We start from the raw sequence: 23,410 nt of genomic DNA on the forward strand, positions 1-23,410 counted from the left end.
ATACAGGCAATGAAGAGGATTGTGACAAAAAATAAGAGGACGACCGCTACGAAAGTCATTGTAGAAGTGAATGACGCACCTGCGAAACCTGTTAGTTCAAAAAAAGCACGAAGGAAACTTTATAAGCAGGGATTTGCATTGAGAGCCGAAATTCCACAACCGCTGATCAGTGATGCAAATGCACGTAACACTAAATCGTGGTGCCGAAGCCATAAAACGTGGACTATGAAGTCAGTTGTTCGTATGTGTCTTGTTTCACACTGTTCCCAACCTTTGGATAAGTTTAAATCCCAAGAGTGAAACATGGTGTGACTTTAGCTATGATCTCAACAGACGTATCGAGGTGTTCCATGGGCCCGATGGATGGTCTTCAAAATCGCATTACAGGCAAGGATAATGTGACGATTTTGGCTCATCAGATCCATACCATTCTGGAAACATCCCCCAGTCTGTGGTTAAGCCATATCTCTGCAGTATCCTTTCTTCCTTGAACACTAGTCTTGCAAGTTTCACAGGAGAACTTCTGTAAAGTTGGTAAGGAAGGAGACAAGGCATTGGCGGAAGTGAAGCTGTGAGAAAGTGTTGTGATTCATACTTGTTAGCTCAGTCGGCATAAGTAAAAGGCCCCAAGTTCTAATTTTAGTCTGCCAAGACTTTTCAATATTGCATCTGTCTGACTCCATTGCCTCATGACCTTCAGTATGATATGTGAGAAAACTGTGACCTGAGTTTCTCCTGTTCGACGTTTTCGGAACTCATACAGTTTGACAAAGAGGACGTCATTCCGTTCCAAATACCTCATTACTTTTGAGTTAAGAATATCTTCTAAGATTCTAAAAGTAACGTATCTCAAAGATATTAAGCCTTAGTTTTGTGGTGCACTTCTAATAACCTTATTGTAGATGAAGATCAGTGTGACGAGTGCTTTCTTCCAACGACTGGCCATCGACTTTTGCTCTAGGGATCTAACGTACAATATGATAAAATGAGAGGCTTACTCAGTCACAAGCTTGTTATAGAATCTGTTAGGAATTCCAGGTCTTGAAGCTCTGTTCAGTTTTAACGATTTAGGTATTTCTCAAGATCACTGACTCTAATATCTACAATACACATCTTTCCAGCGGTGAAATCATTAAATAGGAGCAACGCTCCTGGATTTTTCGGGACACAATTTTCGTTATTGCCCTGTGGAAAACATGAGCCGTAAAAGATGATTCAAATGGCTCTGTGCACTATGGGACCTAACATCTATGGTCATCAGTCCCCTAGAACTTGGAACTACTTAAACCTAAGTAACCTAAGGACATCACACAACACCCAGCCATCACGAGGCAGAGAAAATCCCTGATCCCGCCGGGAATCGAACCCAGAACCCGGGCGTGGGAAGCGAGAACGCTACCGCACGACCACGAGATGCGGGCTATAAAAGATGTTCTTCAACAGAACAGGGTATTATCACGAACTAACGTACATAACAAGAAAGAAAAAAATATTAAGACGGCAATGCATAACTGTTTTTCACATGAGAACAACAGAGTACGCATCATAAAAGAAGGGAAAGCAAGATTTAAAAGGTAAAGCAACCAGTATGTAAGAAGGCATTTCATAGAACTTTGTGTTGACAATTGGTGGTGCTCTAGCTCTTATTCCGACAGCAGGATCTTTTGTTTACAATGGTGGTCATTTGCATGACATCACCGACGCGGCTCGGGCATGACGTCACAACGCCTCAATCTGGCCGTAGGAGGAGCAGGTATGCTGTGACGGATTGGACTGGCAGTTTCCAGGAATACTGGGTGCAAATTTCAGTTTTCTGGTTAGGTGCAAATCTCACTGGTTGCAGTTTTCATATATCCTAGATGAGTAGAATACGAGAAGCTAGTGTTTGTACATTTTGTGCTATAAGTTTACCACTTAATAAAATCGTTAAATTTTCTTCTTCAATAAATACAAAACGGGAGTTTCGAATTTTAGCATACAACGACCTACTTACCATTGACGTGAGCAATCTAGCACCTACGTATGTAAGGCATTTCTGGTAGAGCCCCATTTGTCAGAATAAGAGATCCACAACGTTTTGAAAATTAGATGCGTGTCTTTAAAATTCATGTGTAATGTGACCATGTCATATTACGAGGGTTATTCGGAAGCCAAGGAACGATCGGTGCCGAAATGGAAACCACTGTGAAAATCCGATGAAGTTTTGCACAGGTATGTTGGGCTGTGTTTCTAGTATGCCCGTCGATCGCGTTTCGTCGTTCATTTTAGTTCTGGACACACAGGGAGCACGTAAAGATACCTATAACAATAGTGTCTCCCGCCAAGTACGAGGGCCTGGTCAGAAATTTCGCCTGAAGCTATGCAGTCAACATTACATAACTGTCGTGCGTTTTCTTCTTCAAGACAATTCTCAGCCGTATTCTGATTGGGCAATGAAGATGGTCCAGCACCATTGTCAATTGGAAATGTTTAATTACCCCAATACAGCCCGCAATTGTCCCCCTCTGAGTTTCATCTCCGCTCACATGAACCGCTGGCTATGAAGACAACATTTTGGCACAGACAACGAGGCCAGCGTAGAAAATTGGCGGCAAGCACTGACGGCTGCCTTCTATTACCGAGAGTATTGGAAAGTTGGTACAACTTTATGATAAACGTCCAAGTTGGATCAGCGACTATGGAGATAAGTAGCTTGGAGGTGTAGTTAGCCGTTGGAAATAAAACAGTTTTGATTTTCGCTGTGGTTTCCATCGTTCCATACTTTCCGAATAGCCCTCGTATGATACGGACCACTGATGTAGTCAAGGATGATATTATTAATTCAGATGGCTTTTAGTATAAATTAAAATTGCTGCAAAAGCTTACATTCAAAACTGGACATCTGTGCATCGTCGCAGAAGTGTTGATCATCATTCTGCTGCAAAGTCCGACAAATCAGTTGTGCTGATAACATCAGAATACATTCCTTGGACATGGAGGATCTCACTGATGAAGTACCCGACAGCTATGGCTACTACTGACTAAAATCGTCTTAGTATTTAATACAGAATGCAATGTTTGTTCAAGTCCAGTATCGTTGACTGACGGCTGAACAACAGTAGACTCACTGCAAGGGTATCGGTACAGTCCTCTCCAGCACCACAGTGTGATGACAGTACAAACTGCAGTGCCTTCAAGTACTGTAGGCTTCCAGCCAATGGTTGGTCACCTTCCGTGAAGAAACACCCTTTATTTCGACGAGCAACTTGAGAAGCATTTTAATGATAAAAGTCCCACATCACGTGCCTCACCACGATAGTTTGTCTACCTATGGCGTGTGATTTTGTTGATCTGAATCACAGGTTGTTTGAGGGTCCTTAATCCTGCGTCCATGCAATTTGAAGATGTACACGTCATCTTATCACACCAGATATACGTTCTCACAAGAAATAATCTCTCCACAGTAGCTTAACTGGATGATGTATCTTCAGCACAGTCCACGCCTAACTAACCGCCAATACCGGAGATCTTCGAAAGAATCTGTAAAATTCCTCCTTACTCTCGTGTCTCACGACATAGAATTTGATTTTAGTATCAACTAAGCCTAGCATGTTCTTTGAGGGATAGGAAGTTGAAGCCTGAAAACTTTTGGAGCCATTTAGAGGAGTCGAGACCCTGAAACACTTTTCAAATTTTCTCCTCTACTCACCCATGTCATAGAAGTACAATGTACTTTCTTACTCCATATTTAAATGGTGACATTCACTTGTGTGCTGAAGTCTTATTCTGAAATTACAAAAATTGCTCCAGAGAAGCATGGTTTTCTTTCCAAATGCGAAAAAAATGTTCCAAGCCACAATATAGTCATGTACCTAGGAACAACTTTCAGTTTAAAAGCAGTGCAATCGAGAAAATCTTATCAGTACTGTTATTAATGGTCTACCTGTTACCTTATTACTCTACTACACACAAACAATCAGCAAGTGAAATCAAATAAAATACAAGTATTGTAAAAACACCAAGAACAAGTGAAATGCTTTTTGAAACACACGCTATTTAGTTTTCATCCAGCCTAGAAGGCGGTACGTGGGTCGGCTCCTGAAAACTGAAAGGTTGGACGAATCATCAAAGCGAGTAGGAGCAGGAAAAGGTGAAAATCTCTCGTCACTGTAGTTTGAATTAAAATCACCTTTACTTTAGCAAGAAGATGAATACATAACTATGCACTGAGGTGCGAAGCCTTATACCCATCGTAAGTAGTGCAAAGTCTCTAGATAAAGCGAAGTATCGAAGCCGTCTGCTCTTGATGAAATGGGCTGAATCTGGAGCGGAGCTCCTGGAGATCCACAGCGCCGGCTAGAGGCCGCTGTCGTCGGTGTCTGTCGTAGTGCCAACTTAAGAACTTGCACCTACGATACTACACTCCTGGAAATTGAAATAAGAACACCGTGAATTCATTGTCCCAGGAAGGCGAAACTTTATTGACACATTCCTGGGGTCAGATACATCACATGATCACACTGACAGAACCACAGGCACATAGACACAGGCAAAAGAGCATGCACAATGTCGGCACTAGTACAGTGTATATCCACCTTTCGCAGCAATGCAGGCTGCTATTCTCCCATGGAGACGATCGTAGAGATGCTGGATGTAGTCCTGTGGAACGGCTTGCCATGCCATTTCCACCTGGCGCCTCAGTTGGACCAGCGTTCGTGCTGGACGTGCAAACAGCGTGAGACGACGCTTCATCCAGTCCCAAACATGCTCAATGGGGGACAGATCCGGAGATCTTGCTGGCCATAGTAGTTGACTTACACCTTCTAGAGCTCGTTGGGTGGCACGGGATACATGCGGACGTGCATTGTCCTGTTGGAACAGCAAGTTCCCTTGCCGGTCTAAGAATGGTAGAACGATGGGTTCGATGACGGTTTGGATGTACCGTGCACTATTCAGTGCCCCTCGACGATCACCAGAGGTGTACGGCCAGTGTAGGAGATCGCTCCCCACACCATGATGCCGGGTGTTGTCCCTGTGTGCCTCGGTCGTATGCAGTCCTGATTGTGGCGCTCACCTGCACGGCACCAAACACGCATACGACCATCATTGGCACCAAGGCAGAAACGACTCTCATCGCTGAAGACGACACGTCTCCATTCGTCCCTCCATTCACGCCTGTCGCGACACCACTGGAGGCGGGCTGCACGATGTTGGGGCGTGAGCGGAAGACGGCCTAACGGTGTGCGGGACCGTAGCCCAGCTTCATGGAGACGGTTGCGAATGTTCCTCGCCGATACCCCAGGAGCAACAGTGTACCTAATTTGCTGGGAAGTGGCGCTGCGGTCCCCTACGACACTGCGTAGGATCCTACGGTCTTGGCGTGCATCCGTGCGTCGCTGCGGTCCGGTCCCAGGTCGACGGGCACGTGCACCTTCCGCCGACCACTGGCGACAACATCGATGTACTGTGGAGACCTCACGCCCCACGTGTTGAGCAGTTCGGCGGTACGTCCACCCGGCCTCCCGCATGCCCACTATACGCCCTCGCTCAAAGTCCGTCAACTGCACATACGGTTCACGTCCACGCTGTCGCGGCATGCTACCAGTGTTAAAGACTGCGATGGAGCTCCGTGTGCCACGGCAAACTGGCTGACACTGACGGCGGCGGTGCACAAATGCTGCGCAGCTAGCGCCATTCGACGGCCAACACCGCGGTTCCTGGTGTGTCCGCTGTGCCGTGCGTGTGATCATTGCTTGTACAGCTCTCTCGCAGTGTCCGGAGCAAGTATGGTGGGTCTGACACACCGGTGTCAATGTGTTCTTTTTTCCATTTGCAGGAGTGTACATTTACCACTAGTACAAGATTCCATTTTCAACACGGGTAACACTGTTGACATTTAAGAAAGTCAGTTAATTTTCAAATATCATACGTTCCACTTTAAAAGACGTTTTTCCATTTCAAGGTACAAGATGGTCGTCGACAAACGAAGTATGGCTTAACAGCCCACGTTTTATATAACTAGTTTTAAAAATATATAGAATTTAGTTCACTGAAGGCAGTAACTGAAGAATTATCTTCCAAACAGAGCTATGTATTATGAGCACTTAAATGTATAATATATCTACATACGCTGTACAAAAGAAAACCACCTGTCTCACTACGGCATAAACAGTGGAAAAGGCCGGAAACTGCTCGTAGTGGTGTCTAGCGAGCATTCATTCGTGTGGTTATAAAACTGGTCACTGGACTGAGGTATTCACCAGAAAAAATCACTTGTGCCTAGGTACAATATCCTCATGGTGCTACACTCTCCACTAATAAAAATATCTCTCTATGTTACAGAAGAAATCACATTTAAGAAAACGGAAAACTTGATCTAAAATTCAAGAAAAATTTCCAAACGCAATGAAACATAACGCTTCACAAATTCCGAACATTGTCCCTTGTCAGTTCACATATACATAGGTACAAATTGTTAGGTTTGGGAAGCCCACCGAAAAAACAAGAAAACAAGGAGCCTTTTGCGGTCAAACGACCAAGACACTTTATGTGGAAGTTTGTAGATGAACAGCAGAGTAATCGACAAGTTGTCGGTAAAGCTACCTCGTGTCGAATGTGACCACTGCACATTTAAACTTCATTTTTACGTGCGCTTCTCCTGAGCCGGTACGAGATGCGAAACGATACATAAGGACAGTTGCGATACGGTACAGAAGCAACCTTCATCGGTTGATGGTGTAGAAATATAGTAGAAGTGATTTAATTGCTACAGCTGGGTCTACAGCAACAGAATAGTGATACTATTGTCTGTCGTATCACTTGGCGTTACGCGAAGTGGTAATTACTACACGCAAATATATAGTATCATACAATACACGGTAAGGGAAATTTCAAGGCATCTGATGTGTTTCAAGAAACATTGCTTCATGTAGATAAAGCGAAGCTGTTTTCGTTTCTGTAGTCAGTTTCCCAGTAAAACTCTTACTTTCCGCAAGAAAAATTAAAACCACTGTTTCGGGATTTGTGTGTTTTCTCCGTTCTATATGAGGAAATTATTGGGCAAAAAATTAATTTTTGGATGTTATAGTCTGACAACTCGATAATGATTTGGTTTCTTTTTCGTTATTCCCCATACTTATTCGATACTCTGAAATTAAGTAAAAAAATGCATATTTTGAAAAATTTGCCATTAAAATATAGTCGTTGTCCAGGTTATGTTGGGTGCATTTTAGGTCATACATTACTGTATACTAATGTAACTAAAATATCTAAATTGTTTGTTTTTTTTCAAAATGTGTCCAAAGGTCTGTGAAATCTTATGGAACTTAACTGCTAAGGTCATCAGTCCCTAAGCTTACACACTACTTACCCTAAATTATCCTGAGGACAAACCCACACACCAATGCCCGAGGAAGGACTCAAACCTCCGCCGGGACCAGCCGCACAGTCCATGACTACAGCGCCTTAGACCGCTTGGCTAAATTATTTTTAGCACTGTAACAAGAGCCATACTTCTTTCTAGCGTCGAGTTAATACTTGATATTTCTGGAAGTTGTCCATGAGGAGATTAGTACTGGACCATCACATGCTAGACTATTGCAGCCGGCTTCCTGCTTTGTCTTGTCACTTGTCGTATTGCTGCTGTATATAACTTTAATCCATCCAGATATTCGCCTCTGGCAGTGAGACGCATGAAAAGTAGCCTGAAGCATTTAAACATGTTTGTAAACTTTGTATTTCATGGATTGCGTCTTCAATTGCCCTTAAACTCCACTGATAACCACTACGATTATTCTCCGGAGGGATGAACAAACCATAACAGCACGAAGTAGATACGCACGAATGAAGGACAAATATATCAGAAAGTGTTGACAATTTTTCGATTTTCAATTCGCAAATAACTAAAATTCAAAACTTGAGGCAGAAAGGAAAATCAGTGTCTAAGGTGCAGTAAGACCAGCGAAAGAGGCACATTGCATAGATGGGCAATAAATGAAATTAGCACAGCTCCTCATCGGAACCTTACGTTTCAACAGAATCGTTATAACTGTGAGCAATTATATATCACCGAAGCCATCTATAAACTTAAATGTAGGAGTGGTTTTATTTCTGGTTACACAGGTTATTTTAGGAAATAATTAGTTGCCACATAAATATTCATGGTTTTTTGGAAATTGGAAATTTGTGGTAAGTTCCTATGGGACCAAACAGCTGAGATCAGCGGTCCCTAGACTTACACACTACTTAGTCCAACTTAAACGAACTTACGCTAAGGACAACACACACATTCCTGTCCGCCTGTCCGTGGGAGGACTCGAACCTCCGACGGGGTGAGCAGCGCGAACCCGGAGAGGCGCCTTAGACCACGCGGCAGTGGCTTGAGATACACGACACATGTGACTGAATATTGTTACAATAATAACAAACTAAGGAATTGCAGCAGATACTGAACAAACTGAAGAAAATAAAAAAGCAAAGTATCTTAGAACTGATGCTTAGAAATCAGTAGAGACAGAAAGAAGGACTGATCAGTTACTAATAAGACTTTTCTAGGTGTAAACAACGGTCACGAAAGTTATTTAATGATGTCATCGTGACTAAAAATTAGTATCAAGTAGCAGTACAGAAAACTGTTTTTCCACGAATCGTTTTCCTGCAACAGCGTAATTCAAATAAGGAGCTTGTTAATTTCTAGATGTGGATTGACGCATACGTATATGAATATCATGCCGAGAGGCACTGGTAAGGTGCTTCATTGCTTTGTGTGTTTGCGTGTGTGTAAGCTTTTGACACTTCTAAGTCATCCGAACAAAAGCAAATACAAAAGTTGCTACTGACACGGGAGAACCGTTCCTGAGATATTATGTAATGGTATGTTAAGTTAATAGAGCACGTGTCTACAAGTCGAAAAAAGGTGAACTTATGTAATTTTATACGGCATCAGAGTATTTATTGCTGAAAAATACACTAGTGTGCGAAAGTTAAAGACGGAATTAACTTCGCATGATGTGTTACTTGGCAATGCCTAGTGCTAAGTAACGTAGCTCGATGGAAGTTAGTCCATACAGAGAAGCTTTTTCCAAAGACGGTTCACAGAGGAAGACTGCACTGTAGTTCCTTCTCTGGATTTTCGCACAGTTGACAAAAAGGTAGATACCTAAACAGATGACAGAGGGATAGAAAAACAATTAAAATCGCTCAAACCAGGAAAGACTGCTGGACCTGATGGGATACCAGTTCGATTTTACACAGAGTACGCGATGGAACTTGCCCCTCTTCTTGCAGCGGCGTACCGTAGATCTCTAGAAGAGCGTAGCGTTCCAAAAGATTGGAAAAGGGCACAGGTCATCCCCGTTTTCAAGAAGAGACGTCAAACAGATGTGCACAACAACAGACCTATATCTATATTTTGGAACACGTATGACTTTTCTGGAGATTAGAAATCTTCAACATGGGTTTTGAAAAAGACTATCGTGTGAAACTCAGCTCGCACTACTCGTCCACGAGACTCAGAGGGCCAGAGACACGGGTTTCCAGGTAGATGCCGTGTTTCTTGACTTCCGCAACGCGTTCCATACAGTTCCCCACAGTCGTTTAAAGTACAAAGTAAGAGCATATGGACTATCAAACCAATTGTGTGATTGGGTTGAAGAGTTCCTAGATAACAGAACGCAGCATGTCTTTCTCAATGGAGAGATGTCTTTCGAAGAAAGAGTGATTTCAGGTGGGCCGTAGGGGAGCATGGTAGGACCGTTGCTATTCAAAATATGCATAAATGACCTTGTGGCTAACATCGGAAGTTCACTGAGGCTTTTATCGGATGATGCTGTAGTATATCGAGAGGTTGTAACAATGGATAATTGTGTTGAAATGCAGGAGGATCTGCAACGAATTGACGCATGGTGCAGGGATTGGCAATTGAATCTCAATATAGACAAGTGTAATGAGCTGCGAATGCATAGAAAGAAAGGTGCTTTATCATTTAGCTTCAATACAGCAGATCAGCAACTGGAAGCAGTTAATTCCTTAAATTATCTGGCAGTAGGCATTACGAGTGATTTAAAATGGAATGACCATATGAAATTAATCGTCGGTAAAGCAGATGCCAGACTGAGATTCATTGAAAGAATCCTAAGGAAATGCAGTCCGAAAACAAAAGGAGTAGGTTGCAGTACACTTGGTCGCCCACTGCTTGAATACTGCTGTCTGGTGGGGGATCCGTACCAGATAGGGCTGACAGAAGAGATAGAGAAGACCCAACGGAGAGCAGCGCGCTTCGTTACAGGATCATTTAGTAATCTCGAAAGCCTTGCAGAGATGATAGATAAACTTCAGTGGAAGACTCTGCAGGAGAGAAACTTCGTAGCTCGGTACAGGCTTTTCTTAAAATTTCGAGAACATACCTTCACCTACGAGTCAAGTAGTATATTGCACCCTCCTACATATATCTCGCAAAGAGGCCATGATGATAAAATCAGAGAGATTAGAACCCACACAGAGGTATACCGACAACCTTTCTTTCCACGATCAATATGAGACTGGAATAGTAGGGAGAACCGACGGAGGTACTCAGGTTACCCTCCACCACACACCGTCAGGTGGTTTGCGGATTATGGATGTAGAAGTACATGTAGAAGGAACTGCTATATTAAAAGATAACTAAACGAAACGCGGAGTAATACGAAGAGAAATAACACTTTTATTCAAGGACAATAATTTCACTGAAATAACCGCGATTTATGATGGTCCGCTCGAAATTAAGAAAGGTTAGACATTGTTATTCATATGGCGTGCGTTCAACACGAACGGCAGTTCATGCTCTGCAACATGCTCCCATGCTGGCCACAGGACTGGTGAGGAATTCTTGAGACAGAGCACTCAATTTCTGTTCCAGCGCCTTTGACAGCGGCTGCACGGCCCTGGGTGCATTCCACACGCGCTCAGTCTAATTCATGTCGGGGGAATACAGCCGGGCACTGTCATCCGTAAAAAAGATGTCAGAGCACCACTGAAAACGTTCACATGGGGAAAGAGTACAGCGTCACAATAGCACCTGTGAGTGTAACATGTTCAAAGACTTCGTGATCCGCACGCCCACACAACATTCCGTCTCCACCACCGTAACATCTGCACTACCAAAACGATCATTTCCGATATTTCTGGGTGCATAGCGTGTTACTTCGTTACGCCATATGAGGTTAATTCCAGCATTGTGAGACACGTTCGTTTGATGGTTCATATGTTATGATGTCGGGAGACATCCAAGCCTTTGAACATAATGCACTCACTGGCCAACGTTAGTGTGGCACTGTATTCTTGCCCAAGTGGTGCATCGGCCCTGACCTCCTTTCTATGGACAACACAACGTGATCGCATCGGTTGGCGCACGTGGGGGAGCTCTTGGATCGAGGGTCTATTCGAGAAATGTACGGTCCTCCCCGTTCAACCGACTTACACTACTGACTATTAAAATTGCTACACCACGAAGATGACGTGCTACTGGCGCGAAATTTAACCGACAGGAAGAATATGCTGTGATATGCAAATGATTAGCTTTTCAGAGCATTCACACAAGGTTGGCACCACCTGCAACGTGCTGACATGAGGAAAGTTTCCAACCGATTTCTCATACACAAACAGCAGTTGACCGACGTGGGCTGGTGAAACGTTGTTGTGATGCCTCCTGTAAGGAGGAGAAATGCGTACTATCACGTTTCCGACTTTGATAGAGGTCGGATTGTAGCCTATTGTGAATACGGTTTATCGTGTCGCGACACTGCTCCTCGTGTTGGTCGAGATCCAATGACTGTTAGCAGAATATGGAATCGGTGGGTTCAGGAGGGTAAGACAGAACGCCGTGCTGGATCCCAACGGCCTCCTATCACTAGCAGTCGAGATGACATGCATCTTATACGCATGGCTGTAACGGATCGTGCAGCCACTTCTCGATCCCTGAGTCAACAGATGGGGACGTTTGCAAGACAACAACCATCTGCACGAACAGTTCGACGACGTTTGCAGCAGCATTGACTATCAGCTCGGAGATCATGGCTGCAGTTACCCTTGACGCTGCATCACAGACAGGAGCGCCTGCGATGGTGTACTCAACGACGAACTTGGGTGCACGAATGGCAAAACGTAATTTTTTCGGATGAATCCAGGTTCTGTTTACAGTATCATGATGGTCGCATCCGCGTTTGGCGACATCGCAGTGAACGCACGTTGGAAGCGTGTATTTGTCATCGCCATACTGGCGTATCACCCAGCGTTATGGTATGAGCTGCCATTGGTTACACATCTCGGTCACCTCTTGTTCGCATTTACGGCACATTGAACAGTGGATGTTACATTTAAGATGTATTACGACCCGTGGCTCTACCCTTCATTCGATCCCTGCGAAACTCTACATTTCAGCAGGATAATGCACGACCGCATGTTGCAGGTCCGGTAAGGGCCTATATGGATACAGAAAATATTCGCCTGCTGCTCTGCCCAGCACATTCTCAAGATCTCTCACCAATTGAAAATGTCTGGTGAATGGTGCCCGAGGAACTGACTCGTCACAATACTCCAGTCACTACTCTTGATGAACTGTGATATCGAGTTGAAGCTGCATGGGCAGCTGTACCTGTACACGCCATCAAAGCTCTGTTTGACTCAATGCCCAGGTGTATCAAGGCCGTTATTACTGCCAGAGGAGGTTGTTCTGGGTACTGATTTCTCAGGATCTATGCACCCAAATTGCATGAAAATGTAATCACATGTCAGTCCTAGCATAATGAGGACCCGCCTATCATCTGCATTTCTTCTTTGTGTAGCAATTTTAGTGGCCAGTAGTGTAGGTCCCATCGAGCACGAATGTGTGTGCGTGTGAGAGGGGATGGAGGGGGTGATACCTACAGTAGCACGTCCGTGTGCACCACCGACCATCCAGCAATTGTCACTTCCCTGGAGGAGGAACGGCACGCCCTACGACAAGAACTACTTACCAACTTTGTGACCATCAGAGGATAACGTTGTAAAGCATGCATTCCCGTCCGTCGTCGTCACGCAGCCTATTAAGGACCGTCTCCTGCTTTTTGCAAAGTACGGGTGGCAACTCTGAGTCGCTGTTCGTCTCACTGCGTATTTATTTCAGTTACTCTTTGTGTTATACGGCAGCAGCTCTTCCTCGGTATGGTGTAAGTTTCATAGAACTATTTTACTTGGCAGTGCCACACCATGAGAAAGTTGTTTTCGTCCTTGAGTTGTGGGCACTTATGTAGTTGAGTTGTGGCACTCCTAGATTATGTCATTACTGGCTGAGAAAGTTTGAAAACAAAATGTCCCTGTTGTTGATATGTATGATTGAGGATTTTCTTATCTAAAGATGTTCTGTACGATAAGTTTCCCACAGTAAGTACGACATACTTACAATTGTTATGAGATAGAGCTTTTAACAACAAAATAAGCTTTTCTCTCATGTTAATTCGCAGATAAATCTGTGTTCTAACACTCTGCAATCCTCCGTAGCATATTCACGACTGCACATTTGACTTATGTAAGAAAATCACTAAACAACGAAATTGCCTGGCAACTACCTTCCGTTTCCTTTCTTCATTTTCTTTTTAAGTCATCTTTCAACAGTTTTAGTGCTGTCCGTTTGTTCCCACCTTGGCCTGACTTAGCAATTCTGCATATCCTCTACTCCCAACAACCTCAGTGATCTTTTGTACACATTCTAAGGTTTGTCTGCCCCACATGTTCCCTCCTCTATTGTCCCGTCCAGTGCCGTGCAGAGTATTTTTCGACTTACTTCTTTCCTCGCCTATCCTTCCCGCTACTTCACGGTTTCGTTACTTTTTTTGTTTACATAACTTATAAAATGTAGCACAATATTTTATGATCGTGATTTACAACATTATAATTACATGTGCTTTTTCTGTCAAACAAACTTGAAAGCCTACTTCAGTTTAATTGAGTAGACTAGTATGTACTTAATATTGACTAAACTTCCAGGGGGATGGTCGTAATACAAGTTCAACACTGCCATATTTTTACCTCTGCTTCTCAATTATTCTCTACCTCAAAAAACCTATACTTCAAAATTTTATCTTTCTCATTCCCAAATTAATCTTTAATTTCCTTTGTGCATCAGTGATAAGTAAAGGAAATTTCTGTTAAATTTTTACTTACAAACACGCAATTTCTAATTTTAATCATTTCAATTGTGATTTAACAAAATTATTTCGTCATTAATTTTAATATTTTAATTATGTTTTACAAACCTGCCACCCAAATCATCAAAGCATACCATTCAAATTAATTGTTCATCTGTGTGGGATCCGTAGCAGATAGAGAAAGTAGAGAAGATCCAAATAAGATCAGCGAGTTTCGTTACAGATTCAATTAGTAAGCATGAAAGCATCACAGAGAAGGTCAGCAAACTCTTACGGCAGACTCTGCAAGAGAAGCGTTCTGCATGACGGTGTGGTTTATTGTTAAAGCTCCGAAGGTGTGTTCCTCGAAGGATCAACAATTGTAATGTTTCCTTCTACATGAATTTCGCATGAGTAGTGTAAATCCAAGAACACCTTGTCGAAGCCTACTCAAAGAATTGGGCATATTAACCAAAGCTTCTCAGTATATTTATACCTTAATGAAGTTTTTTGTAAATAATACTTCTCTTTCTCCAACTAACTGCTTAGTACACAGTATCAATACTAGGAATAAGAACAGTATACATAAAGATTTAAAATCACTTGCTCTTGTCCAGTATTCAGCAACGCATATTTTCAATAAGTTACCAGCAACCACTAAGAGTTACGTTTCAGACAAGGCACAATTTAAAGATAATTTAAAAGAATTTTTGGTGGCCAACCCCTTCTATTCCATCCATGAGTTTCTCAACAAGTGCAGTTGACCATTCTAATGAAATTTTATTATACTTTAATTTTTGACAATACTTGGTTGTAACAGCCAAGTAACTACCTACTGTGTGGCTGATGGATCTATGGAAAGCAGATGTAAGTCTTAATTTTAAATCTTGTACATAATCTGACTGTTCTTGACTTAGGATCACTGAAATGAATAATTTACTTTAATCACTAAAGTTTGGAAGGTAGGAGACGAGGTACTGACAGATGTTCTGCTGTAAGGACGGGGCGTGAGTCGTGCTTGGGTAGCTCAGTTGGCAGAGTACTTGCCCGCGAAAGGCAAAGGTCCCGAGTTCGAGTCTCGGTCCGGCACACAGTTTTAATCTGCTAGGAAGTTTCAATTTACTTTAATGTTTGACAATATATGGTTGTAATAGCCAAGAAACTAGCAAATGTCTGAATGATGGTTTTATTTAAAACAGATGTAAGTATTAAACCTGTAAATTTTACAAGTTTAAATTTAATACATGTACATAATTTTACTGTTTATTGGCTGAGGATCATTAAAATTAATGAAACTCAAGTTTCTCTAATTACATTTTTGTAATGTGTTTATCTGACATGTTCCACACCTTGGAGGATTCCCTATTGAATGAATAATTAGTCTAACCTAATCTAAAAGGAACACGAAGATAATATTAGAGAGCAGGCTTAGCCGCAGTCGTTCTTCCCGCGAACCATACGCAACTGCAACAGGGAAGAGCAGAAGTGACGGTCGTGCAGAAAGTGCCCTCCGTCACACACCTCTACACTGCAATGTGGCTTGCAGAGTATAGCTGTAGGTGTAGATATAGATGTAGATGTAGAATAGTACACGACGACTAACAGCTGGGAATCTGTTCCTACTACTTTTACGTAGCTTTAAAATATAGTACTGTAAAAATATTGGTGAATTAAAAATGTGGTGTTACAAGGAAGTCCTTCTAATCATATTCCAGAGTCTGGGGCACAACTATTACAATTCACGTTAGTTTAAAGTACGGTAGTGCCAGTAAACACTGTAAAGATAAAGAGACTCTACTACAGGCGTGCTTCACGTCGAAACTTTTGCGCAATACTCTACTGCCGGATGAAGGAAGATAAGGGTTTAAAGTCCCGTCGACAACGAGGTCCTTCGAGTCAGTATTACAGGACGAAGCCAATACCTTATGAGCATTAACAGGCACTTTTGTAGCTCTCAAATGGATCAACGTTCAGGAATAACTGGCTCAATGGATTCTCACAGTCCAACAGTTCCGCATCTCGTAGACTCATGCCGTGACAAACTCACCTCATACCCTGAGAGAAAAGACATTAATCCAGTCTACTTCAAAAGGGAAAAGTAATGGCTATGGGAAAGGTAACCAACAGATTACGAAAGATTACGTGGAGTGTGAAAAAAATACAATTTGGAATAAACTTACATGGACGTAAAATGCAAATGCAGTGAGGGTTCCAATATCAGTGTAAACATACGCATGCAGAAAACTAAAGAAACACAACGTGTGACCACTTGTTACAAAAAATGCTAATATCGCGAACGCTTATAACTATTATAATTATAAAACACATCGAGAATGAGTACGAGAGAATATAAAGAAGGAACAGCGCAAACAAGAGCGTCGATGAGGGCCAGAACACGTGCCGTTACACCATTTGTTCGTTACGCCCATGATGATTTACGAAAAGCCGCGAATCTAAATTCTAAAACTGTGATACGTCCAGAATGTGGCTTCAGCTGTTACAGATAAATGAAGTAATAGGAACAATCAAAAGCCAAAGTGACGCAGCATGTGAAGGTTGTTGTGTGTGGACGGGTTACTCCTGTAACCAAAATTGCAGATCTGAAGATGGTGCTAGAGGAACCGAAAACGGTTATGTGAATAAACATAAACATTTTTGTAATCAAGACGGATTACAATTAACATTGTATAACCAGTGATTGCGGTTTCCCATCAAATAATATGTCTGTTTTGGCAAAGTCAGCAGCATACGTAATAATCAACAATGGTCGCAGGAAAATCCACACGCTACACTCAAAACTAATTTCCAAGTTCATTTCCTGATCAAAGTTTGGTGCGGCATAGTCGGTAACTTAGTGAACGGTCATTTTAGAAGAGCGAATGACGGGAGAGAATTACTTGCATTTCCTGGAAAATTCGTTTGTTTAAGATGAAGAGGACGTCCCTATAGCCACACAGAGTGCAGTGTACTTGCAGAATGAAGGAGACCCTCCACATTTTATCAGAAGTGTGAGGGAAATCTCTGCCCACTTACCCCAGTCGCTGAACTGTACGAGGTAGTAAAATTAATTTGACGCCAAGATCTATACATCTTACGCTATACTACATTTGTATATGGAGGTGGATGAAATCTGAGGTGTACAAACGAATAGTGAATATGCGAGATGAACTGCTGGGCGGCATCATGGTCGCTGCCACCTGCATTAGGGAAAGGGCAGAGGCACTCAGACAAGCGACACAACATGTTCTGGCAAGGGTGTTGCGGTGGACGGTAGGAAATTCGAACGTCTGTTGTGAGCAACACCTGCAACGGGAGTTGTGCGACAATGTGTAGAAGTCAATGTGTTTAAAACATGTATTTTTAAACCGATACTTTGTAAAACGCATGTTGTAATGTTTACTAACTGTTGTACGTGTGTAGTTAAGTAAACCTGACAATATATTCCATATAACAGAAAATAAATAATAATGCGCATTAAATGTGTTGTATCTCTGTAGGGCATATGTCCATGTCAAGCTTTTTGCTTAAAATGATCGATCATTTCATATCAATGAATGCTTAATATTTCTCCTGGCGCACTCCGTACGTCAAGAGAAGCGAAAGAGCTGCAATTTTAGCGACGAACTCACCTTGTGTTTGGATCTGGACTGCGGTAATGACACTATCTGTCTATCTCGCCCTGCCACATAATTACAAAAATTACTCTTACTTGCAGTTAGAGTTACACAACCTAAAACTAAAAAATATCAGGTGTCAAGTAGAGCATAGGAGATAACAACATGCGACTGTTTTTTATAATGCTAATACATGGCATCTGTTATCTTGTTGCAGAAGCGGCTCAATCCAGTGCGGTTTTCCATGTCTCCAGACCATCGCTACATCCTGCTGGCCCACAATGTACAAAAGGTATGGTCCACGATGGCGGCCCATACTCCGTTTTCAAGCAACCGGTATTTGCCTTTTGTTGCTATAAATTACCAGCAAATCTGTTTCTTTACCTATATTTTTCCTTTTTCATAATCTCCAATGCACCTCCACAGCTACTTATAACTGACATAGAAACACCTACTCTAAAAACTATTTCTCATTACAATTCTTATCTAAAAATCACAGTATTTAGTGACTAGCATATATTTTACATGTAATGTCAGTGTCAAATGTTGCCATATTCTGCTTGTGTGGGCTGTGAAACGTGGTGAACTAAGCGCGCTGTCAAGATATCGTGACTGCTTCACTCCGTTGTGGCTCACAGATATTAACTAAAAGTAAAATGAAAAAAATGTTTTCATAACCAAGATAACAGCAATTAAATTTCTTACTGAATACCGGTTTCAACTGTTCGGCCTGTCATCCTCTTATCTGTAACACAATGCATTTACGCCGAATACTACAACTACCATCATGATTTGTAAGAAAAATTTTGTTAGATAGTAGAAATAAGGAAGGGAAAGTTATACATTTTCATGCACTGAATTTTTTTAAAATAATAAATCGTATTCAGTTATGAGTTTATCACTCATTCCATGTGGTCACTATCATAGAGAATATACATTACAGCTCGTTATACATAGGTTTGTCAAAAGTAAAACCATATACAGATAAAAAGTACAGATTGGCATGTTCACACATCATTGAGGCTTCTCAGTTCTTAAAATGTGCGATCCATGGTAAAATTGCACATTTGTATAAATGTTTACGTCTGGATGACATGTTGTGTACTTTATGAATACTTCTCAGTCTAAGTAAACCCTGCAGCTGGGTAACAGTGAGGCACAGACAAAACATGCACGTAGTTGGAGTCACTAGATAGTCTTTACGTACGTATTTTATAGCCAGACTGTAAATAATTGTCTTGTTACATTTAACATTAAAATTTCTTGTAAATAGTCCTTTAATACTACAACTTTCGAAAAACTGTAATGTCTTTTTGTATAGTAAATATTGTTATATTTTTGCAATGTAGGCCTACTCCAAAAGTTCTTATTAGGAAATTCTTTGCGGATGCGTTTTTTATTTATTTCGTCACAACAAGCAGTTTTTTCTGTAACAGGCTTGATACCTCTGTAAGTTGTCTAACATATGAAATGAGTACTGAAAGAAGGTGGGAGGAGGGAGGGCGGCAATGGGGAGGCATGTGCATATACGTTGGAGAAAATGGCAGTGTCAAAAAGTAATTAACATAGAGTAATTAAATTTCGGGAACATATTTCTCTCGATAACAAAGTGAAGTGATTAACATTGCGATATCACAGGTTAATGTAAGCTCGAGGAAAGCCACTGCCAGCAGACATGTAGGCTAACGTGGCTACATTCCTGCCAAGTCGTTCGGCAGTATCGCAGAAGGAACATCCAGCTTCTCGTTGCCTTTTCACACTACCTCATTGAAACTCAGTGAGGTGTTCATAATGGTGTCTTCGTCACCTAAATGCATTCATGACTAATATTAACTCACCACATCCAATCTCAAAGGTAACTGAGCCTCAGACCGTTATTATGTGTATTTAAAGCAAACCTATTTTCATTCTCGTTATGACGCTGCTAGAGCCACTCCTATGCGAATAGTGTGAACTTTGAATAGACATCATTTTTCAGATATAGAAACACATCTACCAACTTTTGGTTAAATCGCACAACACTTTCTTGAGGCGCCTCGTTATTGAAGTATGTAGTTTCAGCACATAACATTAATGTACAGTGTGTGAATAAAAATACATTTTACAAACTTTAAAGCGTGGAAGTATAGCTATTCAAGAAGGCAATGAATAACGACATGGAAAGAACATGCTATACAGTAACACTGATGAAAAAATAAGAAATGCAGTTCAAAATGCAAGGTATGTACATACCTTTTGACTGGAAACGCATGAACTCAAGTTACTACAGACAGTCAAATGTAAAACTCTGCTTTAGAGGAATGTGAGACGTGAATATGTTACAGACTACCATAGATGAATACGTTATACACACAGACACATCAAAGTAAATGCCAAATAAGTTAAAATACATCACATACAATACACAAACATGAAGAGCATATTATTTTGTAATACAGATAAGAATAGCAGCTCATTTTACAGTAAAAACATACCAGTACAATAAAGTAAGACAAAAAATACAAGCAAACATTTTCCCTGAAGAATATGTTGGGTAACTCTTATACAGTAATAACAATGCATGACTTCATAAAAAAGGGATGCACAACTGTAACATGATGGCAATGTTCTGTTGTTTTATATGTGAACAATAATTTATAAAATGGCGAAGCACTTATATGTAGACGTTCGAGATGGGAATGTATAATTTCAGGAAGAAAATATATCATGCAGTGATACATTTAAAATCCATTCTCAATATTAACTTTCCTACAACAAGGCAGTGTTGGATTCGACACGTCTTGTTTGCTTTCGTTTGCACAGGAAACAGTGCTAATCTAAGATAGTATTTGTTATGTATGTGAACCAAATTAATTTTATTTAGAAGGCAAAAACAGTTTTTTACCCAACTATCGTATATGATCCACGCATGTGTTGTGTGTCCTGGCATTCAGTCTTGTGACAGAAAGGTTAAGAACCATGTAGGTTGGTTCACAAAAAATAAACTATTAAAAAAAATACAAGCTGTGCAGTAACACAGGACAAAGCAAACTGCAGACAGCACGAAGTGCAGGCTATACAATATGATAGAGGAAAATCAGCAGTGCACTTCAAAATAAAGGTGCTAATGACATGCAAAATGTATAAGTAACACGACATCAATAAGATTGTACCACGTTGTATCACAAGATATACTGAAGCAGTGTATGACATAAATAAATGCTTATACAATTTTTACTAAAAGGCATTCATATTTATGTGTAAGTTGCAAGATTCACTAAGGCCAAATATAACAGTTTTATGTCTTGAGTAACATTTCTTGTGCTTATATGACATGTGGTGCAGTATCTCAGTTTCTTTTATTTTTCCTTGAACTGTAATTCAATAGTTTGTCCAAATTCTACAACAGCATAGATTTTATTGTTCTGTGACTATGCCTAATAGGCTTTCTATATGATTTCCCTTTTCCTAAAATGCATTCTTTTTTATTCATCTTTGTAATCGAGTAACAAATGCCATATAACTTTACAATTCTTTGAATAATATTTCATTCCATGTAACGATTTTATGTCATTATTTTTCACTTATATCTCCGTTTGTTACATCTGTACCATTTATTTCTACAGAACATACTGTACACTTACTAAGCTACAGTGATGTCTTTATTCTCGCGAGAATTTATGTCACACTGCATCTGAAACGGAATATCATATAGCAATGTACATATTTCATTTATATTGTCTTTACATTATTACAACATTTAGTTTCTGTTTACATTATACAATCCTTTGAAACTGAATATCATATACACATATGTTAAGTAGTTCATCCTTAAATATTTTACAAAACCCATCACATATAAACATTTTGAAATACATATGTATTTTTCTTATCTGTGTTGTAGAAACCATACTTTTCATTCACATAGGTAATGTCACTAGTACGTACATGTGTGACTCTTTAAGCGCATTGTTGATGTTCTTCTACCACACTGTAAAGCATGCACTTCATGCTCTTGAATTTTTCTTTCCTTCTGCGTTACTGCACAGCATATCCTTCTGTTCATTATGGTGTATTTTATGTGAACCAACTTACGTGGCTGCTAATTGCTTAACTGAGAGTTAATTTGAACTGTGTCACTATCTGGCATATTTCCTCATTGAAATTACATACTGCCATCTTGAACAGCTATGTAACAGTGCTTTGTCATTCTGAAAATCATTGTTCACATGTAGACAGTAGAGTGATGGCATCATGTTATAGTTATATATCCCTTTTCTATGTATTCATATTGCAGTCATTAGTGTACAAAAATTACCTAAGGGATTTTGCAGTGAAAATGTAAACCTACATGTTTTGTCTCTCATGACTGCATTTGTAAGTTTTACTTTAAAATGCACTTCTATTGTTATCTTCATTAAAAAGTAGTACACTCTTCATATTTGTATGTTGTATCACACACACACACACACACACACACACACACACACACACACACACACAGTAACACTTGTGAGTGAATGTCTTTCCTCTCAAAAGTATATTCATACGTCTCATTGTTTCTCCACTGAAAGATATATTCATAATTCTCATTTTGAACTAAACTCCTCGTTTTCTTCAATAACATCAGTATATAACATGCAGTTGTACATTTCTTTCTTAAACAGATATTCTTTGATGTAGTACTATATGTATTGTTATCTGCCGATTTTACATACTGAAAGAAGCCATTTTCAGTGTCCATTTTATGTATATATGCAATCTACCACTACCACCAACACCACCACCACCACCACCACCACCACCACCACCACCACCATCGCATCCTACTAAAAGATACACTGCAATTTCTGGATTTTAGTGTACCTGTTATATATATATATATATATATATATATATATATATATATATATATATATATATATATATATATATTGTCCCATTTATCTCTTCCACCCTAAATAACTGTTTGTCCAGATCCAAATTACAAAATGTTTCAAGCAAATGTTCTTTAGCCGTCAGAGGAACCTCAATCAAAATGATTGCCTTAGTTGTAGCTTTGTTTTTTACAAAGATATGAACAGCATTATGACTTTTTAGATGGCGCCCTGTATTATTTATTCGATAATTCATTTCTTCTCCTAAACGCCCATTCAAAAATGTATCACAGTGTACCATTCACTGAAACATAACGGTTTTAATTACGTAACACAACACTGACTTTGAGACCGGGATCACAAACTCGTCCACTTGCTGAAGTTGTCAGAAAACAAATGAAAACCAAGTAAAAACATAACACAAAATTGACTTTGACTCTGCTGTACCAGTTTCCAGGAGTAGAACATTCAAAGGTGCTCAAAGTGGTGACCCTGGACACGGATACACTGGTGCACTCGTTGAATGAAATAATTATTTACTGCTTCCAGTGCTGCCTGCTGTAGAGAATTACAAGCAAGCACGATACGTTCCTGCATGTCTTCTGGAGTTGTTGGATTATCATGATGGACAACTTCTTTAATGCATCCCCAAGGAAAAAAGTCCAGAGGATTTAAATCAGGAGACCTAGCAGGCCAAGTAACATTTCCTCCTCGACCAATCCGTCTGGCAGGATACCTTCGGTTCAGAACACGACGTGCACGCAAGGCATTATGTGCTGGACATCCATCATGTTGATACCACATAAGCATTCTGGTTCTTAGC

The 23,410-nt window shown here is 40.7% G+C and overlaps 1 protein-coding gene across 2 annotated transcripts in view; it reads left to right on the forward strand.

Annotated features, from left to right (window-relative positions):
• LOC126278155 (dipeptidyl aminopeptidase-like protein 6) overlaps positions 1-23,410 on the forward strand; it is a 752,824-nt gene that overhangs the window by 549,811 nt on the left and 179,603 nt on the right. For both annotated transcript variants that reach the window (XM_049978055.1, XM_049978056.1), the window contains exon 4: positions 17,949-18,023. In XM_049978055.1, coding sequence (XP_049834012.1) covers positions 17,949-18,023 — 75 coding nt within the window. The remainder of the gene's footprint in view (positions 1-17,948; positions 18,024-23,410) is intronic.

This window comes from Schistocerca gregaria, chromosome 6 (genome assembly GCF_023897955.1).
Source record: "Schistocerca gregaria isolate iqSchGreg1 chromosome 6, iqSchGreg1.2, whole genome shotgun sequence".
Taxonomy (NCBI): domain Eukaryota; kingdom Metazoa; phylum Arthropoda; class Insecta; order Orthoptera; family Acrididae; genus Schistocerca; species Schistocerca gregaria.